At 31.8% G+C, this 19,814-nt stretch overlaps 1 protein-coding gene across 1 annotated transcript; it reads left to right on the top strand.

Annotated features, from left to right (window-relative positions):
• The first annotated feature begins 7,581 nt into the window (after positions 1 to 7,581).
• LOC100922126 (vomeronasal type-1 receptor 1-like) lies at positions 7,582 to 8,559 on the top strand. The gene has a single exon (XM_003766742.2). The coding sequence runs from the start codon at positions 7,582 to 7,584 to the stop codon at positions 8,557 to 8,559; it is 978 nt and encodes a 325-aa protein (XP_003766790.2).
• Positions 8,560 to 19,814: the final 11,255 nt, after the last annotated feature.

The following is a 19,814-nucleotide window of genomic DNA, read 5'->3' as shown; positions in this document are numbered from 1 at the left end:
TGCCTGTACAGAGCAGAATTCAGTTGCAGAATATTTTGTGATTCTGGATCCTGTTAAGAACAAGTTCTTTTTCTTACACCAGTGGAACTCTTTCCTAACCACCTTCATTTATATTAATCTGGGGCAATTTTCTAGGAACATTTTATCATATGATTTTAGTGAGACTCTGAGAGAAATAATTATTTATAACAAGTTATTAACATATCTTGAGAAGATTCACTTTATTTTTTTCTTTTCTGTTTCCTTATTAAAATTCTAGCCTTTCAAAGACATTTCTGATCTTGCTCAAAAATTTAGAGGGTCAATCTAGGTGAAATTGTTACACCACCATTGTGCATGATTTATTAGCAATGGGTAGCTCTGGCTTGAGATGAATCTCTCTTTGTTCATGAGTGACATGATCAGAGTCATATATCCAACCCCTAAATAACTTGGGCCCACAATTAGGTAATAATAAAAAGAAGGTATTGTTAGAATTTTGAGTGGTTAGGAACTAAGTGGATATTAAACAATCTCATCCTAGTCATAGAAACAATCAATAACTTCATCCAAAAAAAATAACAATAATAAGACAACATACCAAAAATGTATGGGATGTAGCCAAAACATTTCTTGGGGAAAATTTTATATCTTTGAATGCTAACATAAATGAAATAAAGAAGAGATCAATGAATTGAATGTGCAACTCAAAAAGCTTTAAAAAAAGAACAAATTTAAAACCCCAATTAATTTCCAAATTAGAATTCTGAAAATCAAAGAAGAGATTAATAAAATTGAAATTAAGAAAACGATTGAAGTAACAAATAAATCTGAGTTGATTTCATAATAAAACAATAAAATAGTTAAATCTTTAATTGATTAAAAAAAGAAAACGAGGAAATAGAATTACTAAGATAGAAAATGAAAAGTGAACATACCACCAATGAAAAATAAATTAAAGCAATTATCAGGAGCTGTTTTGCCCAATTATAGACTAACAAATCTGATAATATAATTGAAATGGATGAATGCTTACAAATATATAAGTTGCCCAGATTAACAAGTGAAAAAATAAATAATGACATTTTAGAAACAGAAATTGAACAACTCATCAATGAATTACTTAAGAAAAAAATCTCTAGGACCAGATGGATTTGCAAGTGAATTCTACATTTAAATGACAATTAGTTACAATGCTACATAATCTATTTGGAACAATAGGTAAATAAGAAGTCCTGCCAAATTCCTTTTATGACACAAATAGGGTAATGAAAAGCCAAGACAGAAGAAAAATTTATAGACCAATCTCCTTAATGAATATTGATGCAAAAAATTTTAAATAAAATATTGCAAAACAATTTCAATAATTTATCACCAGGATAACACTTGATTAGGTAGGATTTATACTAAGAATACAGGACTGGTTCAATAGCAGGAAAATTACTGATGTAATTGACTATATCAATAAGAAAAGTAATAGAAATCATATAAAAATCTCAATAGGTACAGAAAAAGCATTTGACTAAAGGCATTACTTATTCCTATTAAAAATACAAGAGAGTATAGACATAAATGTATCTTTTCTTAAAATGATAAGTAGCATCTATCTAAAACCATCAACAAGCATCATATGTAATGGGGAAGAGCTATAAACATTCCCAATAATATCAATAATTCCCAGTAATATATTGACTTTAATAATAAGAAAAAGAAAGAAATTAGAATAGGCAATGAAGAAATAAAACTATCATTTTTTGTTGATTATATGACATACTTAATAAGTCCTAGAAAATTATTCAAAATGTTACTAGAAACAATTCACAGCTTTAGCACAGTTGCAGGACATAAAATAAATCTACACAAATCATCAGAATTTCTATATGTTCCTAACAAAGCCCAGCAGCAAGAAATAGAAAAAAAAAATCCATTTTAAATAATTACAAAGAAAATAAAATGTTTGCGTGTCTACCTGCCCAGACAGTGCTAGGAACTATATGAACAGTAATACAGTGACACCAATTATGTTGGTTAGGGAAAAATAATTTAAGAAAACATTATGATCTCTGTCATCATTTGCCTATTTTGCCTATTTTTCCCCTCCTTCCAGTTTTGACCTTAAATATTCTTGTTATAACCATATTTAATGCAGTCTTTTAATAGGCTAACATTAAACATCTAAAAATATACTTCTCTTTTTTTGAGACAACACTGCTTATAGTTTTTCAATATCCTTGTCAATACTAAAATAATACCATAAAATGGTATTGCCCTTGATTGAATCGTTTATTAAATAGTATGACAATTATAGCTCTTTCTTCCTGTCATGGCAATTTATTCAACAGTAAAAATTTTATTCTATAATTACTATAAATAGGATAATTTTTTTCTATCCATTTCCAAGTTTTTTCATTAAGGTAAAATTAAACAGCAAGGTAGCATAGTGGAAAGGCAGTGGACCTGGATTCAGGAATATTGAGTTTGAATCCAGTCTTAGGTATTTATTAGCTTTCTGTTTCTGTGTAAGTCATTTAAGCTCTTGGTCTCAGTTTCCTCACATATAAAATGAAAATATTAGTATCTAACTTCCAAAATTGTCATGAAGGGTAAATGAGATAATAATTTTAAAGTGTTTGGTATAGTAAATGTTAGCCTATGCTAATTCTTTTTGTTATAGTTTTTTAGGACTATTTTTAATTGTTTTTTTTCTCAAAATGGAGTTTTATCTCTCATTTTAATTCCTATTTCTAATTTTTGTGAATTTTCATATTTTTCAATTGATAATTCTTATTTTCTGTGTTTTCTAGAAACTAGTCATATAACTTATCTTGGCCTCTTTTTCTATTCTTATAGAATGAAGAGACTAAACAAAATGAAAAAAAAATTATTCAGTTTTAGCTCCTATATTATTTTTGTTACATATTCTCAACTGGGACGTCATGTATCAAAACAATCCTTACCTAATTTCATAATTTACTTACTACCCAATCACTAAAGTAGTACTTCCAAAACTTGTCATTCCCAACACAAATCTCATATTGCTTCTATCACCTCTTTCATATAGAATTTTGTATTATTTTTATTGGAAAAGACACCATTATGGCAAGAGTGATCTTTTTCTTATTCTCTCTTCTTCCTTTCAAATCAATTAGATGCTTTCCATTTCTATGTCCTCCTTTATTCATCTCATATTAAGAGGTGGTCCCACTCCTTACTAAAGGAAACATCTTTAGTTTCACAAATAATCCCTTTGTATCCCACCATTTATTTCTAGCAGGTTAACGTCTAATCCTCATTCTTTCAACTTTTCTTCATATGTTAACTGCTTCCATAGTGCCTACTAACATGCTGTCACCTCCGATAAATAAGGGAAAAAAATCTGTTGCAACTACAATAAAAATTCACTTGGACTATCTATTCTTATTCGTTATGATTTCTCTTTTCTCTTCCCAATTTAGCTAACATATATAATAAGACTATCTATTGTAGGCTCCTTATCTTCTTTTTTACTCTCTTTATAATTTGGGTTTTAATCTTATTATTCAACTGAATCTATTCTCTTCAAAGTTGCTAAAATTTCATGGTTACTCTATTAAAGGAACTTTTTAAATATTGATTTACATATTTGCAACCAATGAAAGTGAATATGACCTTCTTATTTTTGTTATTCTTTATATTTTCATGACTTAAATCTCTCCTGGTTTTCCTCCTACTTCTCTGATTGCTTTTTCTTATTCTCTTTTTTAAAAATCTTTATCCAGGCCAAGATCTAATCATTGGTATTTCAAAAGTCTCTCTCATGAACCTCTTTTCTTCTACCAAAATAATATTCTACTTTATGACCTCACAAATTCTTATATTATATTATTTCTATGCTGATGATTCTCAAATCTTCTTATTCAACAGTAACCTCTCTGCTTACCTCTATACTCATGGATTCACTTGTTCATTGGACATTTTAAAGTGAAAATCCCATTGAACTCTTAAATTTAACATATCCAAAATTGAAATCATTTCCTTCCCGTCAAACCCTTCACCCCTTTTACAAACTTCTCTATAATTTTTTGATGCTACCAACATCTACTACTCATCCAGGCTCTCTCTCTCTATCCAATCTGTTGTCAAGAGCTGTTTTTACTATGCAACCCCTGCCTTATTGTAACACTACTACCACCATGGGGCAGAACCTCATCATCTCACACTTGGACTATTACAATAGTGTTCTAGCTTTTAGGTTTCCCTGACAATGGTCTTTCTTTACTCCACTTGATTTTCAACTTGGGTAGTAATGTTATTTTCCTAAGGCACAGACCTGACCAAGTCTCTCTCCTATACAATAGACTACAATGATTCTTTATGGATTAACAGATCAAATTTGCAATGCTTTGTAATTTCAAACCCAATATTAATCTCCCTTTTGTACCTTTCTGGTTGTTCTGCACCTTTTACTCTCTTCTCCCTCCCCAGCAAGTTCTCTGTGATCCTGTGACATTGGCCTCCTTTCTCTTTATTATTTGACATTCAACCTTCTGACTGTAGACATTTTCACCAGCTATCCGCTATTACTGGTATTATTACTCACTCATTTCTGCCGTCTTTCTTCTTTATATTTCATGAAATTTCCAATAAAATGCCATCACCAGATGGGAATTTACAGGAATTAATACCTTTCCCTTAATTCTTCTGCCTTCCCTTTATTGATATCTTCTCCCATTATCCAATATATAGTTTTATTGTACATAGGTTTTTGCATGTATTCTCACCCATTGGAACTATTGTTTTTATTTGTTGTTGTTTTGCAGCTCCAGCCTTTATTCCAGTGTCTAGCACATCATAAATATTAAATTAGTGTTTATTGAATAACTAACTTACAAAAAAGCTTCTAAGATTCATTTAATCACCAAATTTATTATATAATATTATCTTTGATAATTGGTGTACATACTCCAAGTATTTTTCAGGGTGATTTTTTTTCTAATACATATTTTAAGTACATCATTGTAAGATGATAATGTGTCATAATGTGATGTCACCGATCCCTGAATACATTTTTTCACTGACTTCATTTATATCTTGAGGAAGAACTTTTTTTTCCCTTTTAACATTTTATTTGTTTTAGCTTTCTATTTTTAAAATATTGCATAGTTTTAAACATAACTCTGCAACACTCCATGCTCCAAACTTTCTTTCCCTCCCTTCTTCCAACCCTCCTCAGACAGTAAGCAATCCAGTATATGTTAAAATGTGCAATTTACACACACACACACACACACACACACACACACCTCCACAATTACTATACTATAGGAAGGAAAACTAAAGCAAGTGAACAACAAAAAAATAAAAAATACTATGCAGCTATCCATACCCAGTCTCCAAAATCCCCTCTCCAGATGCAGATGGCTCTCTCCAACAGAAGTTCACCAGAATTGGCCAGAATCAGCTCATTACTGAAAAAGCCAAGTCCTTCAGAACTAATAATTGCATAATCTTTTGGTTCTACTCACTTAATTTAGCCAGTTCATAAAAGTCTCTCCAGGCCTGACTGAAATCATCCTTTTGATTGTTTCTTATAGAACAGTAATATGCCATAACATACACATAACTTATTCATAACTTATTTAGCCATTCTCCACCTCATGGGCATTCACTCAGTTTCTAGTTCCTTGCTACTACAAAAAGGCAGTTACAAACATTTTTGTACATATGGGTCCTTTTTCCTTTTTTAATGATTTCTTTGGGATACAGGCCCAGTAGAGACAATGCTGGATTAAAAGATATGTACAGTTTTATAGCAGGGAGAACCTTTTAACCGGTCTTTCATTTAGTGTCAATTTGTGTTTTTGTCTGCTGCTTTCATTTATGCCAAGAACATCAAAATTGATGTGATCAATTTATATCAGTACTGAATCTGTTTTCTGGTTCCTATATAAGCACCTCACATTTAGAGTAACAAGATACTAGTTAATGATTTTGTGTTGCATAAAATCTTTGCAAATTTTAAGACATTTAAGCCCACTCTCTCTAACATTGTTGTTGTCATCATAGAATTAGAAGTTATCAGACAGTAATGATGGGCACTTTGTATTTTCATTATTTTGTGAGTTGCCAAGACCAAAGAAAAGTTTTATTATATTTCTAGAATTCCTTGAAGATTTCTCAGAGAAATAGAATCAATTAGAAGATTATTACAGCCAGCAAATTTAAGGACAGCACAGAGTTCTTTCTATACCAGGATGAAAATGAACAGTCTTTAAGTAATTCTTTCAAGAACAATAATAGAGTGTTATATGTGTATAAGCCATGCATTTGTTCAGTGATATCTGAGATATTCCTAAAGCCCTTACCAAATTACTGATAAATGGTAGTTACTATTTAATTACTAGATTATATTGTTGCTGATTAATTTTATTGTTATTGTTGAATTTATTTTTACCATTGTTTTTCAATACCCTTCTATTATTTTGTAAACTGTAGACAATAATGTAATTGTAATTCTTGTATGTCTCTTTTTATGTTCTTGTACTTGTTCTTGTGTTCTTGATAGATCCTAATTAAGAGACAGACTTGTCTTTTTTTAATTAGCATTCTATGTTGCTTTGGCATTATCTGACATATTTTGTATTTAATGAATACTTATTTCTTAATGACTTGGTTATTCACTTTTTATAGAAATATGATATTTTATACTCATATGTGAAATTTACACAACATTACCAAATTGATAGACTTTCAATTTCTTTGAATATAATTAGAATTAATTAACTATTCATATTCAGGGAACATATAGGAACATTGATTTAAAAAAAAACTAATTAAATTCTTGAGTGAATCTATGATTTCTAAAATATTTTCAACTTAATGTTTAAAATATTTATACCAATATTTGCTACAACATTTGTTAAATTCTTTTTTTACCAAGTTTAAACTGATAGATTATAATTTAAAAAGATAATGACACTCAATATGTAAAAATAAATTAGTAAAATTTGTAGAGTTTGAAATCTTATAAAATCACTTTTCATGTTATCTCATTTGTTCCCCAGAAACAATTTGTAATGTAGCTACTATTATTGCATTTAATATGAGAGGCAAGTGAGGATGAGAAAACGTGATGGTGTTGCCTACAGTTGACATTTATTTCTGGTGGTCATTTCCCATTTTATCCTGTCCTTTTAAAATCTAACTTGTTTTCATATTTTAATAAATGATTTGTGAAAATAGTTCTATTCATCTGGTCTTTTGGAAATGAATTTGGGAATTCATTTCTCCATCAACTAGATAAAAAGTCTACCTTTCCCCCCAAAAGGCTGGGGATTGCAAGATGGACTTCTGGTATTACATCTTGTTATTTCCTAATATTTTACTACCTTGCATATTTTAATTAGCAAGGAAAAATTCAGGATATACAAAGAAATTTCAGTGGTCTCCCCTAATGTAGGTTAATTATGTCAGAATTCAATCCAATAAACAGGTTATCATAATGTTTCCAAATGGAACTCCATTACCTTCTCTGACACTTAACAAATTTAAAACTGTTTTCATTTTTTCATAAAAATCGCTGATCCTGATCACAATTCTTCTTCCCAAGACTTGGAGAAAATGATGTTTGGTGACTTAGTATTGGGCATACTCTTCCTTACTGAGTTGGGAGTCGGCATTCTTGGAAATTTCTTCCTTCTTGGTCTCTACAGCTTCACTTTATTCATTGGCCAAAAACTGAGACCCAAAGAGTACATTTTTGCTCACTTAGCCTTGGCCAATTCAGAAGTGCTGCTCTCCAAGGGAATCCTTCATACAATTGCTTGTCTAGGCATCAAAAATTTTTTGGATCGAGTTGGGTGTAAACTTATTGTTTGTTTTCAAAATGTGGCCCGGAGTGTTTCCCTCAGCATCACCTGCCTCTTGAGTGGTTTTCAGGTCATCACAATCAGTCCTAGTAACTCCAAGTGGACAGAACTCAAATTCCACACTCGAAAGTATATTGTCCACTCCTGCTTTCTCTGTTGGTGCTTCTACCTGATGATAAATTTCACTTTGCTCGGGACTATGAATAACTCAATGTACTTGACTAATAATACAAAGATGTGGTATCTGGGATATTGTTCAACTTTAAGTCCTTCCTCTTTTAATGCTGTACTTTTTGCAATTGTTTTTTCTATACCTGATATTATGTGTGTGGGATTCATGATCTGGGCCAGTGCCTGCTTAGTATTTCATCTGCACAGGCACCATCAGCAAGTCAAACATATTCACAATCCTCATCTCTCTCTCAAAGTTTTTCCTGAGAAAAGAGCCACACATGCTGTCCTCCTCTTAGTGAGCACGTATGTCTCATTCTATTCAATTAATTCTATCTTGTCATTTTACTTCTTTCAAAAGGACCAACATCAACCTTGGTTTGTGGCCATTTTAGATCTCATAGCATCATGGTTCCCAACCCTTTGTCCTTTTGTGCTGATCTTCTTTGATCACCAAATTCGCAAGTGCTGGTATGCTCTATGGCACAGGAGATGTTTCCTTCTCCTTTGCCATGCTGTCCTCAATCCTTGTTCTTCCCAGAATTCTGCCTTAATAATATAACAAATTAATTTTGTTATATATGTATTGTTAACATTGTTTATATATATATATATGTATTATATGTTTGTATATTATATTTGTATATGTATCATATATAAAATATAATAAAATAATATAACAAACTAATAAACTGAAAAAAAATATTTATCTTTCAGAAATTGGTGGAAGAGAGGCAAGAACACTGAAAACTAAAAGTCATAGGATGTGCTATTAAAAAGGGCCTCTGGGATCATGTGCTCAAACACTTTTCTCTTTCATTACAGTGTTCACATGTTATGTGTCTTGCTGTTCTTGGCACAGATTATAAGTAACATCGTTCTTAAATTCATGTTTTCTGATTTCAAATCTACTTTTCCTTCTAGGAGGCACATAATATCAAATAATAATAATAATAATAATAATAATAGAAGCCATTGAACCTTATATGAGGGTCCCTGCAGATTGTATAATGATGTTGATTTAAAATATAGTTTTATCTGTGACTTAAGGGCAATTTGTTGCTCACTGGATGAAGCACTGGGCCTAGAATTGGGAAGATCTAAATTCAAATACAAAGTTGGCCTTTTTCTAGTTATGTAATCCTGGGAAAACTGTTTATCTTATGATCTCCTGACAAAATGGAACCACTCTTTCCATTAAAATACAAAATATAAAACTCCTCAGTATCTTTGCCACAAAAACACCAAATGGCACCACAAAGGTACAGGGACCATGGGAGTAATTGAAAAGCAACAACATCTGTCTTTTATTGTATTCTTATTAATTTTGTTAAATATTTCCCAGTTACATTTTGTCTTTCAGAAGTTGGTGGGGAAGAGACAACACTGAAATCTAAGGAATGATAATTCAGGTCTCATAGAGTTATTACGTTCCCTTTTCACAATTCTAGTTTTTGATGTGTGATTTTCTTCAGTTAGCTTCTGTATTTCTTTTTCCATCTGGTTAATTAAGAATTACCTTCCTTTTCCAAGCTGTTGACTCTCTTTTCATACCTTTCATTTCTTCTTTCATTTTTTTTCCTTCTATAGCTTTTATTTATCTTTTAATGTCTTTTATGAGCACTTCCAAGAAGCCTCCTTGGGTTTGAGACAAATTCATATCACTCTTTGAGTTAGAACATAAAAATACAAAATCAAATGCAGAAAGGCATAAATAGTAAATGCATTTTTATTAAAATTAAAAACCAAATTTGAAATTCTGAAAATAAAAAGAGAGATTAATAAAATAAAAGTAAGAAAACTATTGAATTAATAAATAAAACTAAGAATTGGTCTTATGAAAAAACCCAAGAAAATAGATAAACTTCTACTTCATTTGATTAGGAAAAGGAAAGAAAAAAGTCCAATTGTTATTATCAAAAATGAAAAGGGATATGCCAATAAATCTGGTAATTTTGGAGAAATGGAGTAATATGTACAAAAATATAAATTGTTCAGATTTAAAGAAAAAGAAATAAATTACTTAAATAGTCTCATTTAGAAAAAGAAATAGAACAAGCTATTAATCAACTCTCTAAGAAAAAATCCCCAGGACCAGATAGATTTACATGTGAATTCTACCAAACATTTAAAAAACAATTAACTCCAATATTATATAAACTATTTGAAAAAAATAGGGAATTAAGGAGCCCTACCAAATTCCTTTTATGACACAGACATGGTACTGATATCTAAACCAGGTAGGATGACAACAGAGAAAGAAAATTATAGACCAATCTCCCTAATGAATATTGATGCAAAAATCTTAAATAAAATATTAGCAAAGAGATTACAGAAAATCATCCCCACAATAATACACCACAATCAAGTAGAATTTTTACCAGGAATTCAGGGCTGGTTCTATATTAGGGAAACTTAACATAATTGACTATATCAATAACCAAATTACAAAAGCCATATGATCATCTCAGTAGATGCAGAAAAAGCATTTGATAAAATCCAACATCCACTCCTATTAAAAACACTTGAGAGTATAGGAATAAATGGATTTTCCTTTAAAACAGTCAATAGCATCTATTTAAAACTATCAGCAAACATCATATGTAATGGAGATAAATAGGAATATTGCCAATCAGATTAGAGGTGAAACAAGGTTGCCCAATATAACCATTACTATTCAGTATTGCATTAGAAATGCTAGCTTTGGCAATAAGAAAAGAAACAAGAGATTAAAGGAATTAGAGTTGGTAATGAGGAAACTAATTATCACTCTTTGTAGGTAATATGATGATATATGTAGAGAACCCTAGAGATTCTACTACAAAGCTATTAGAAATAATCCACAACTTTAGCAAAGTTGCAGGATACAGAATAAATCCACATAAATCATCACTGTTTTTATCCATCACTAACAAAATCCAACAGCAAGAGAAACAAAGATAAATTCAATTTAAAATAACTGTCAATAGGATAAAATATTTGGGAATCTATCTGCCAAGAAAGGGTGAGGAACTATATGAGCAAAACTACAAAACACTTTCCATACAAGTAAAGTCAGATCTAAGCAATCAGAAAAATATCAAGTGCTCTTGGATAGGTCAAGCAAATATAATAAAGATGAGAATAGTGGGGCAGAGCCAACATGGCAGAGAGGACACACACTTCATTCAGAGCTCCCTTCTCCCCTCACTACTTATTACCAAATTCAGCCTCTGAAATAGTGCTTGACTGGTAGAATCCACAAATATTGGGAGTACAAGAAATTACCAGCAAACAATAATCTGGAAGGTCGCCAGAAAAGGTCTGTTTTGATCAGGTGGGAGGAGGCCAACACAGGCAGAGAGGCAGAACACAGAGGAGAGTGCATGCTGAGTGGACCGGGAGTGGAGTGTAGTCTCTCCAGGTGGAGAATTTGCAGGGAGGACTCTTACCACAGGTTGGCTACTCTGCTTTGGTTGCAAAGCAGTATATCAGCAGAGAAGTTACACAAGTGGAAAAAGAAAACAACTTCCTGAAATGTGAATTGGAAAAGTTAAAGAACTCCCAGGGAAACAGAATTTGTGAATTGGAAAAAGAAAATAACTCATTAAAAAAAATTAGTGAAATAGAAAAAAAAAATTCCATAAAGCAAAACAACTCATTTAAAAACTCAATCAGATATATACAAAAAGAAATGTAAAGAAAGTTAATGAAGAAAATAAACTCATTAAAAATCAGAACTGAACAAATGGAAATGAGTGATTCATTGAGACATCAAGAATCAGTCAAGCAAAACCAAAAAAATGAAAAAAATAGAAAAAAATTAAATATCGACTTGGAAAAATTGCAGACCTGGAAAATAGATATAGCAGAGATAATCTAAAGATTATTAGGCTCCCTGAAAACCATGATGTAAAAAAAGAGCCTAGACATTATTTTTCAGGAAATGATGAAAGAGAACTGCCCAGACGTAATAGAATCAAAAGGTAAAATAGGCATTGAAAGAATTCATTGAACACCTTCTGAAAGAGACCCCAAAATAAAAACCCCAAGGAATATTTATAATGGGCTGAGGTTTGAGTTGATGCACTGAGGTCCCAAGTACGTGAGGCTAAATTAATTGGGCTATACTGTATTAATATACATGATTGGATAAAGAATGGTCCCTGCCCACTCTCTGTGCAAGTCCTGATGTGTTGTACAGGAAATGATGATTTTGGTGGGTGGAGGCAGAGAGAGGAACAGGAAGAGAAGCTGGGAGAGATTGGGCCTGGATTCCATTCTCCTAGCTGCTGGTCGTGTGGCTGTGAGTCTATCTAGCTTCTTGACTCAGCTGCACACATTGCTATCGCCGATTCTCTTCCGCCTCCGATCCTTCTTCGCTGAGAATAAAGACTGACGATGTTCCCCTAACCTGAACTCCTGACTCCTGCTGATTTTAAAAATACACGGTCTTCACAAATATTGTGGTTAAATTTCAGTACTATCAGACTGAGAAAAAAATATCACAAGCAGCTAGAAAAAAAAAAATTCAAATACTGAGGAGCCACAATAAGGATCTCTCAGGATCTAGCAGCTTCCCCATTAAAATATCGAAGGGCCTGGAATCTGAAACTCTGAAATGCAAAAGAACTTGGTATGCAGCCAAGAATAAACTACCCAGCTAAGCTGAACACTCTCTTCCAGGGAAGAAGATGGATATTCAATGAAATAGGTGAATTCCATTTATTCCTAATGAAAAAACCAGAGCTAAACAAAAAATTTGACCTCCAAATATAAGAAATGGAAACTATTTATAGCCATATGAAAAGATGTTCCAAATCATTATTAATCAGAGAAATGCAAATTAAGACAACTCTTAGATATAACTACACACCTTGGCTAGGATGACAGGAAAAGATAATGCTGAATGCTGGAAGGGTTGTGGGAAAACTGGGACACTGATACATTGTTGGTGCAATTGTGAATGCATCCAACCATTCTCGAGAGCAATTTGGAGCTGTGCTCAAAAAGTTATCAAACTGTGCATACCCTTTGATCCAGGAGTGTTACTACTAGGCTTATATCCCAAAGAAATCTTAAAGAAGGGAAAGGGACCTGTATGTGCAAAATTGTTTGTGGCAGCCCTCTGAAAGAATATTCCCTATTCCCAAGTAGTTTCACTCTGTCCTTTAGTTGACTTCCCAAGGAAAGTTCACTTTGTCCTTTAGTTGACTTCTCAAGGAATGTATCATGTATGCATTGGCTACTAACCTATGTTTCAGGAACTAGTTCCTCCTAGTACTCAAGGACGGTACTTGGGAGAAATGGCTAATGTCCCATGTATATCATTTATTAATTACAACCTTGCAGCCCCTCATGGTTATCTCCTTGATGAGCTAACATGTGTATTCCCATGGCCAATGAATCAGTCGGTGCTCCCCTGAATTAGTGATGTTTTCTCTCTCTTTTTTTATCTATTCTGATTATTGTATTAATAATTGTAGTGTGTTTAGTTATATGCTGGTTTTGTTATTGCAAAAGGTCTATCTTTGCTATTTTTAATTATTATTATTAAAGTTCTTTTATATTTGGCTTCTGAAACATATGAGTCATTTGTGATAGCTAATTCAAACTTTAAAATCTTACAACACTCTCTGTATAATGGCCAGAAACCGGAAACTGAGTAAATGCCCCACAATTGGGGAATGGCTGAATAAATTGTGGTATATGAATGTTATGGAATATTATTGTTTTATAAGAAATGACCAGCAGGGTGATTTCAGAAAGGCCTGGAGAGACTTACGTGAACTGATAAATGAGCAGGAGCAGGAGATAATCATATACTTCAACAGCAATACTATATGATGATTAGTTCTGATGGACATGACTCTCTTCAACAATGAGATGAAACAATTCAGTTCTATTTGTTCAATAATGAAGAGAACCAGCTACATCCAGCAAAAGAACTATGGGAAATGATTGTGAACCACAAGATAGCATCTCTGCTCCTTCTGTTTTTGTCTTCTTGCATTTTTGATTTCCTTTTCAGGTTATTTTTACCTTATTTCTAAGTCTGATTTTTCTTGTGCAGAAAAATAACTATGGATATGTATACATATATTGTGTTTAACATACTTTAACCTATTTAACATGTATTGGTCTACCTGTCATCTAGGGGAGGGGGTGGGGAGAAGAAGGGAAAAAGTTGGAACAAAAGGTTTTGCTAGGGTCAATGTTGAAAAATTACTCATGCATATGTTTTGTAAATAAAACCTTTAATAAAAAAATCATAAAAAAATAAAAAGGGAGAACTTTTCAGTAATGAAGAGGAAATTAGAACAATAATTAGGAGTTATTTTGCCCAACTATATGTCAATAAATCTGATAATCTTAGAGAAATGGAAAAATATTTACAAAAATATAGATTGCCCAGATTGACAGAAGGTGAAATAAATTACTTAAATAGTCCCATTTTAGAAAAAGAAATAGAAGCTCCCTAAGCAAGAATCTCGAGGAGCAGATGCATTTGCATGTGAAGTCTACTAAACATTTAAAGAACAATGAACTCCAATATCATATGAACTATTTGAAAAAATAGGGAATGAAGGTCTCCTACCAAATTCCTTATATGACACAGACATGGTACTGATACCTAAAACAGGTAGGACAAAAACAGAGAAAGAAAATTATAGACCAATCTCCCTAATGAATATTGATGCAAAAATCTTAAATAAAATATTATTACAGATCTCTGGATGATACACCCTGACCAAGTATTATACCAGGAATGAAGGGCTGGTTCAATATTAGGAAAACTATTAACATAATTGACTATATCAATAACCAAATTAACAAAAACCATGTGATTATCTAAATAGATGCAGAAAAAGCATTTGAAAAAAATCCAACACCAATTCCTATTGAAAATACTAGAGAATATAGGAATAAATGGGCTTTTCCTTAAAACAGTCAGGAGCATGTATTTAAAACCATCAGTAAGCATCATATGTAATGGGGAAAAAAACTGGAAACTTTTCCAGTAAGATCAGGAGTGAAACAAGGTTGCCCACTATCACCATTACTATTCAATATTGTAATAGAAATGTTAGCTTTGGTAATAAAAGAAAAAAAAAAGATTAAAGGAATTAGAGCAGGAAATGAGGTAACCAAATTATCCCTTTTTACACATGATATGATGGCATGCTAAGAGAATTCTATGCAACAACAATGCAACAATCCTATGCAAACAAAAAAAAAAGTACTAGAAACAATTCACAACTTTAGCAAAATTGTAGTATACAAAATATAAACTTTCATAAATATAATCAAAATTACATAAATATATGTGAATATGTTTATATATGTATCAAAATATAAACCACACAAACTATCAACATTTTTATATATTATCAACAAAGTCCAGCAGAAAGAGATACAAAGAGAAATTCCATTTAAAATAACTGTCGATAGGATAAAATATTTGAAAGTCTACCTGCCAAGGCAAAGTCAGGAACTATATGAACACAATTACAAAACACTTTCTACACAAAGTCAGATCTAGTCAATTGGAAAAAAAGTGCTCATAAGTAGGCTGAGCATTTAATATACAATACTATCTAAATTAATTTACTTCTTCTGTTCCATACCAATCAAACTCCCAAGAAATTATTTTACAAAGCTAGAAAAAATAATAACAAAGTTCATCTGGAAGAACAAAAGGTCAAGAAGTTCAAGAGAATTAATGAAAAATATTTCAAATGAAGATGGTCTAGCTGTACCAGACCTAAAATAATATTATAAAGCAGTGGTCTTCAAAATCATTTGGAACTGGCTAAGAAATAGAGCAGTTGATCAGTGGAATAAGTTAGGTTCACAGAACAAAATAATCAATGACTATAGTAACCTAGTGTTTGATAAACCTAAAGGCCCCAGCTTTTGGTATAAGAGCTCATTATTTGACAAAAACTGCTGAGAAAAGTTGAAATTAGTACAGCAGAAACTAGGCATTGACCCACACTTCACACTCTATACCAATATAAGAGTATTAATGAGAAAAGGATAAAGAGGGAGGAGAAAGAAAGGTTGAAAAGGTAAGGGAGGGATTCATGGGTGGGAGAAGGTTAAGGATTAGAATTAAAAAGAAGAGCTAGCAAGGATAGAAAATAAGAGTTATATACAAATACTATAATAAGGATCAGAAGTAGAATATATTAGGGGAAAAAAAGTAGGGGTAGTAATCATTCATCTGAGACAAAGTCAAACTTAAAGAATCAAGCAAGAGAAAAATAAATGTCAGCCATCTTAATATTATTTCAGATGCATGTATATATGTATGTGTGTGTGTGCGTGTGAAAAAACACATGTATATATGTGTGTGTAAGCATATAGGTATATGTATGTGTATATGGAAATGTGTTGGGTGTCTGAATGGGTGTGAATAATATATATAAAATATACACATACATATGTATGTGTCTATCCTTAGCTGTAGCCTACTTGCGGGATAAAAGGTAAAAAAAAGAATAAAGTAAAAAGTATACAACAGAGAACAAAACAATAACTTATGAGGAAGCAAAGAAAAGTAAGATAATCATGAATAATTTTTCCATTATTCTAAATGCTTTCTTGAAGTGAAAATTTATTGTTACATATTTTGAGTCCTCCCTGATATTCTTCTGGTAACATGACACTTTTTTTTCTTGAATGTTCCTTTTCTGTCTTTTTTTTTTATTTTTTTATTTCTTATTTTACATGCATTTCAATAAATATGTAAAAATAAATGAAATTTAAATAATAAAAATTAAAAATAAAATTGAGAGTGGGGCAGCCAGGTGTAGTGGATAGAGCACCAGCCCTGAAATCAGGAGGACCTGAGTTCAAATCTGACTTCAGACACTTAATGCTTTCTAGCTGTGTAACCCTGGACAAGTCACTTAACCCCAATTGCTTCAGAAAAAAAAAAAAAACTAAAGAAAAGAAAAGAAAAGAAAAAGAAAAAGAAAAAAAAAAGAAAGTTGAGAAAGCTAAGAGCATTGATACCTTCTCTGGTGTAAAAGAATTGGGATCATATTCAAAAGCCACTCCTATTGTACAGAGTAAAATCAAATGGTGACAAGCCCAAAAACAAATCATGGGAGTACTTTAAAAAAAATTTTTTTAAAAGTGAATGAGATAAAAATTTTAAAAATTAGTTCAACAAATTTTTAAAAATACAAATTTTTAAGGAAGAAAATTAAAAGGAACTAAAAATTATATGAGTGAATGAGATAAAATAGTAAAAAGAAAAAAAGAAAATAAATAAAACCAACTAAATAAAGTGATGCAAAATCTTTTGGAAGAAAACAACTCCTTGCAAACTAGAATTGGACAAGTGGAATCAAATGACATTGTAAGAAAATAAGAATTAAAGGTGAATCAAGATGGTGAAGAGTACACAGTTCTTTGAGCTCTTTCTGGCTTCCCTTAGATCAACAACAAATCAAGCCTCTGAGTGGGTGTTAAAATGACAGAACCCACAAATATTTAGAGTAGAATTTCCAGCAGAAGATATTTTGGAAAAACTTCAGCAAAGATCTCAATCTGGTAGTGGAATGGAGAGTTACAGACCAATGCAGGCACAATACAGTGCAGTGCAGTGCAGTGAAGGTCAAATGAGAGTGGAGAGGCATCCCTGCACTGGAAAAATCTGGTGCAAGGTTTATATCCAAAATACAGCAGTGTTTGCTGCTCAGTCATTCAGAAGACAGTGCAAAAGCAGATTAGCTGTGAGATCTCCAACACAACTACAGAAGGCAAATAGTGAGCCTCAGTATCCCAGCATAATATGTGACTTCACCACACCTACCCCAGCACAGAACAGAAGTATGCTGCACCAGCAGTGTAAAGCTACTGTTACTGTCACCTGCAGAGGAAGCTTGAGACAATCTCCCCTTTGCCCTAAGGGAAGACCCCAACATTTAAAAATGAGCAAAAAAGCAAAAAGAGTTCTGACCATAGATACCTTTATGGAGATGGGGAAGAATGGACCTTAAATCCTGAGGAAATTAAAGGCAAAATATGTCCAGATGAAGCCTTAAAGAGTGATATAAATAGTCTCCAACTCACTATTGACTCACTATTTCAAGAGAGCCTTGGAAGAATTCAAAAAGTATCTTGAAAGAGAGTTGGAAAAAAAATGGAAAAGAAAGAAGAGCTCCGAAAAGGAAACAGAAATTGTCTGAAGAAAATAATTTCTTAAAGAATAGTTTTGGCTGAGTGGGAAAAGAAAAATAATTCCTTAAAAAATAATTTCTGAAATGGAAAAAAAAACAATTCAATGAACAAAACAACTCATTTGAAAACTCAATTGACCAAATGCAAAAAGAGATAAAAAGGATAATTGAAGAAAATAATTCACTAAAAATTAGAAATGAACAAATGGAAGCAAATGACTCACTGAAACATCAAGAATCAAACAAAAAAAAAAAAAGAAAAAGTAGAAGAAAATGTAAAATACCTCATTGGAAAAAACAACTGACCTGAAAAAAATGGATCCAGGAGAGATAATCTAAGAATTATTGAACTCCCTGAAAACCAAGATGAAAAGAAGAGCTTAGACAACATCTTCCAAGAAATCATCAAGGAAAACTGCCCTGTGTCCTAGAACCAGAAGGTAAAATAGCCATTGAAATTATTCATCAATCACCTCCTGAAAGACCCTCCCCACAAAATGAAAACTTTAAAGAATATCATAGCTAGATTCCAGAATTAACAAATCAAGGAGAAAATGCTGCAAGCAAATCAAAAGAAACAATTCAGGTATTTAGGAACTACAATCAGGATTACCCAGAAACTAGCAGCTTCTACTTTACAGGATCAAAAGTCCTGGAATATGATATTGTGGACTACAGCTAAGAATCAACTATCCAGCAAAATTAAGCAACAAAGATGAAGCAATTACAAGGAATCATTTTGTTCAATTACATGTCAATAAATTTAATAATTTAAATGAAATGGAAGAATATTTTTTTAAAAAAAAGTTACCTAGATTAGAACAGAAAATAAAATGTATAAATATAATTATGTTAGAAAAAATTGAACAGTCAATAAATGAGCTTTCTAAAAGAATAGCACTGGAACCAAATGATTCACAAGTGAAATTCTATTAAACATTTAAAAATCAAGTAATTCTTCCTCCACAAATGTGAGAGGTTAAACTATTCTATGTTCTTCTAATTTGTTTATAATATCATTCTTTATGTCTAGATTATGAACCCATTTTGACCTGATCTTGGAATATGGTGTTAATAAGTGTGGGTCTATGCCTGCTTTCTGCCATACTAGTTTCTAATTTTCCCAGCAGTTTTTGTCAAATAGTGAATTCTTATCTCAAAAGCTGGGACCTTTGGGTTTGTAGAATAGATTGCTATAGTCATTGACTATTTTGTTCTGTGAACCTAACTTATTCCACTGATCAACTGTTCTATTTCTTAGCCGTACCAAATGATTTTGAACACCACTGCTTTATAATATAGTTTTAGATCTGATACAGTTAAAACGTTTTCAAAAAATTTTTCAACCTTTACATTTCAACCACTTATACAAGATTGTACATACTATTGGTTTTTTTTGTTGTTGTTGTTTTTTTGTTTTGTTTTGTTTTGTTTTGTTTTTTTTATTTTATTTATTTATTTTATTTTTCATTTTTTTTTGTTTTTTTTCATACTATTGTTAAACCAAGATCTTACAACTCTAGTTTCCCAAGCAATGGAGTTAATTTCCACCCAGAGGATTTTTTTGTATTAATCTGCATATCATGATTTTATGATTCTAGGAAATCAAAGAGTTCCGAATCTTCTTTTTTTTCCCCCAAAAGGA

This window comes from Sarcophilus harrisii, chromosome 3 (assembly GCF_902635505.1).
Source record: "Sarcophilus harrisii chromosome 3, mSarHar1.11, whole genome shotgun sequence".
In the NCBI taxonomy this organism is placed as follows: domain Eukaryota; kingdom Metazoa; phylum Chordata; class Mammalia; order Dasyuromorphia; family Dasyuridae; genus Sarcophilus; species Sarcophilus harrisii.
This window is presented reverse-complemented; position numbering and strand designations above follow the sequence as displayed.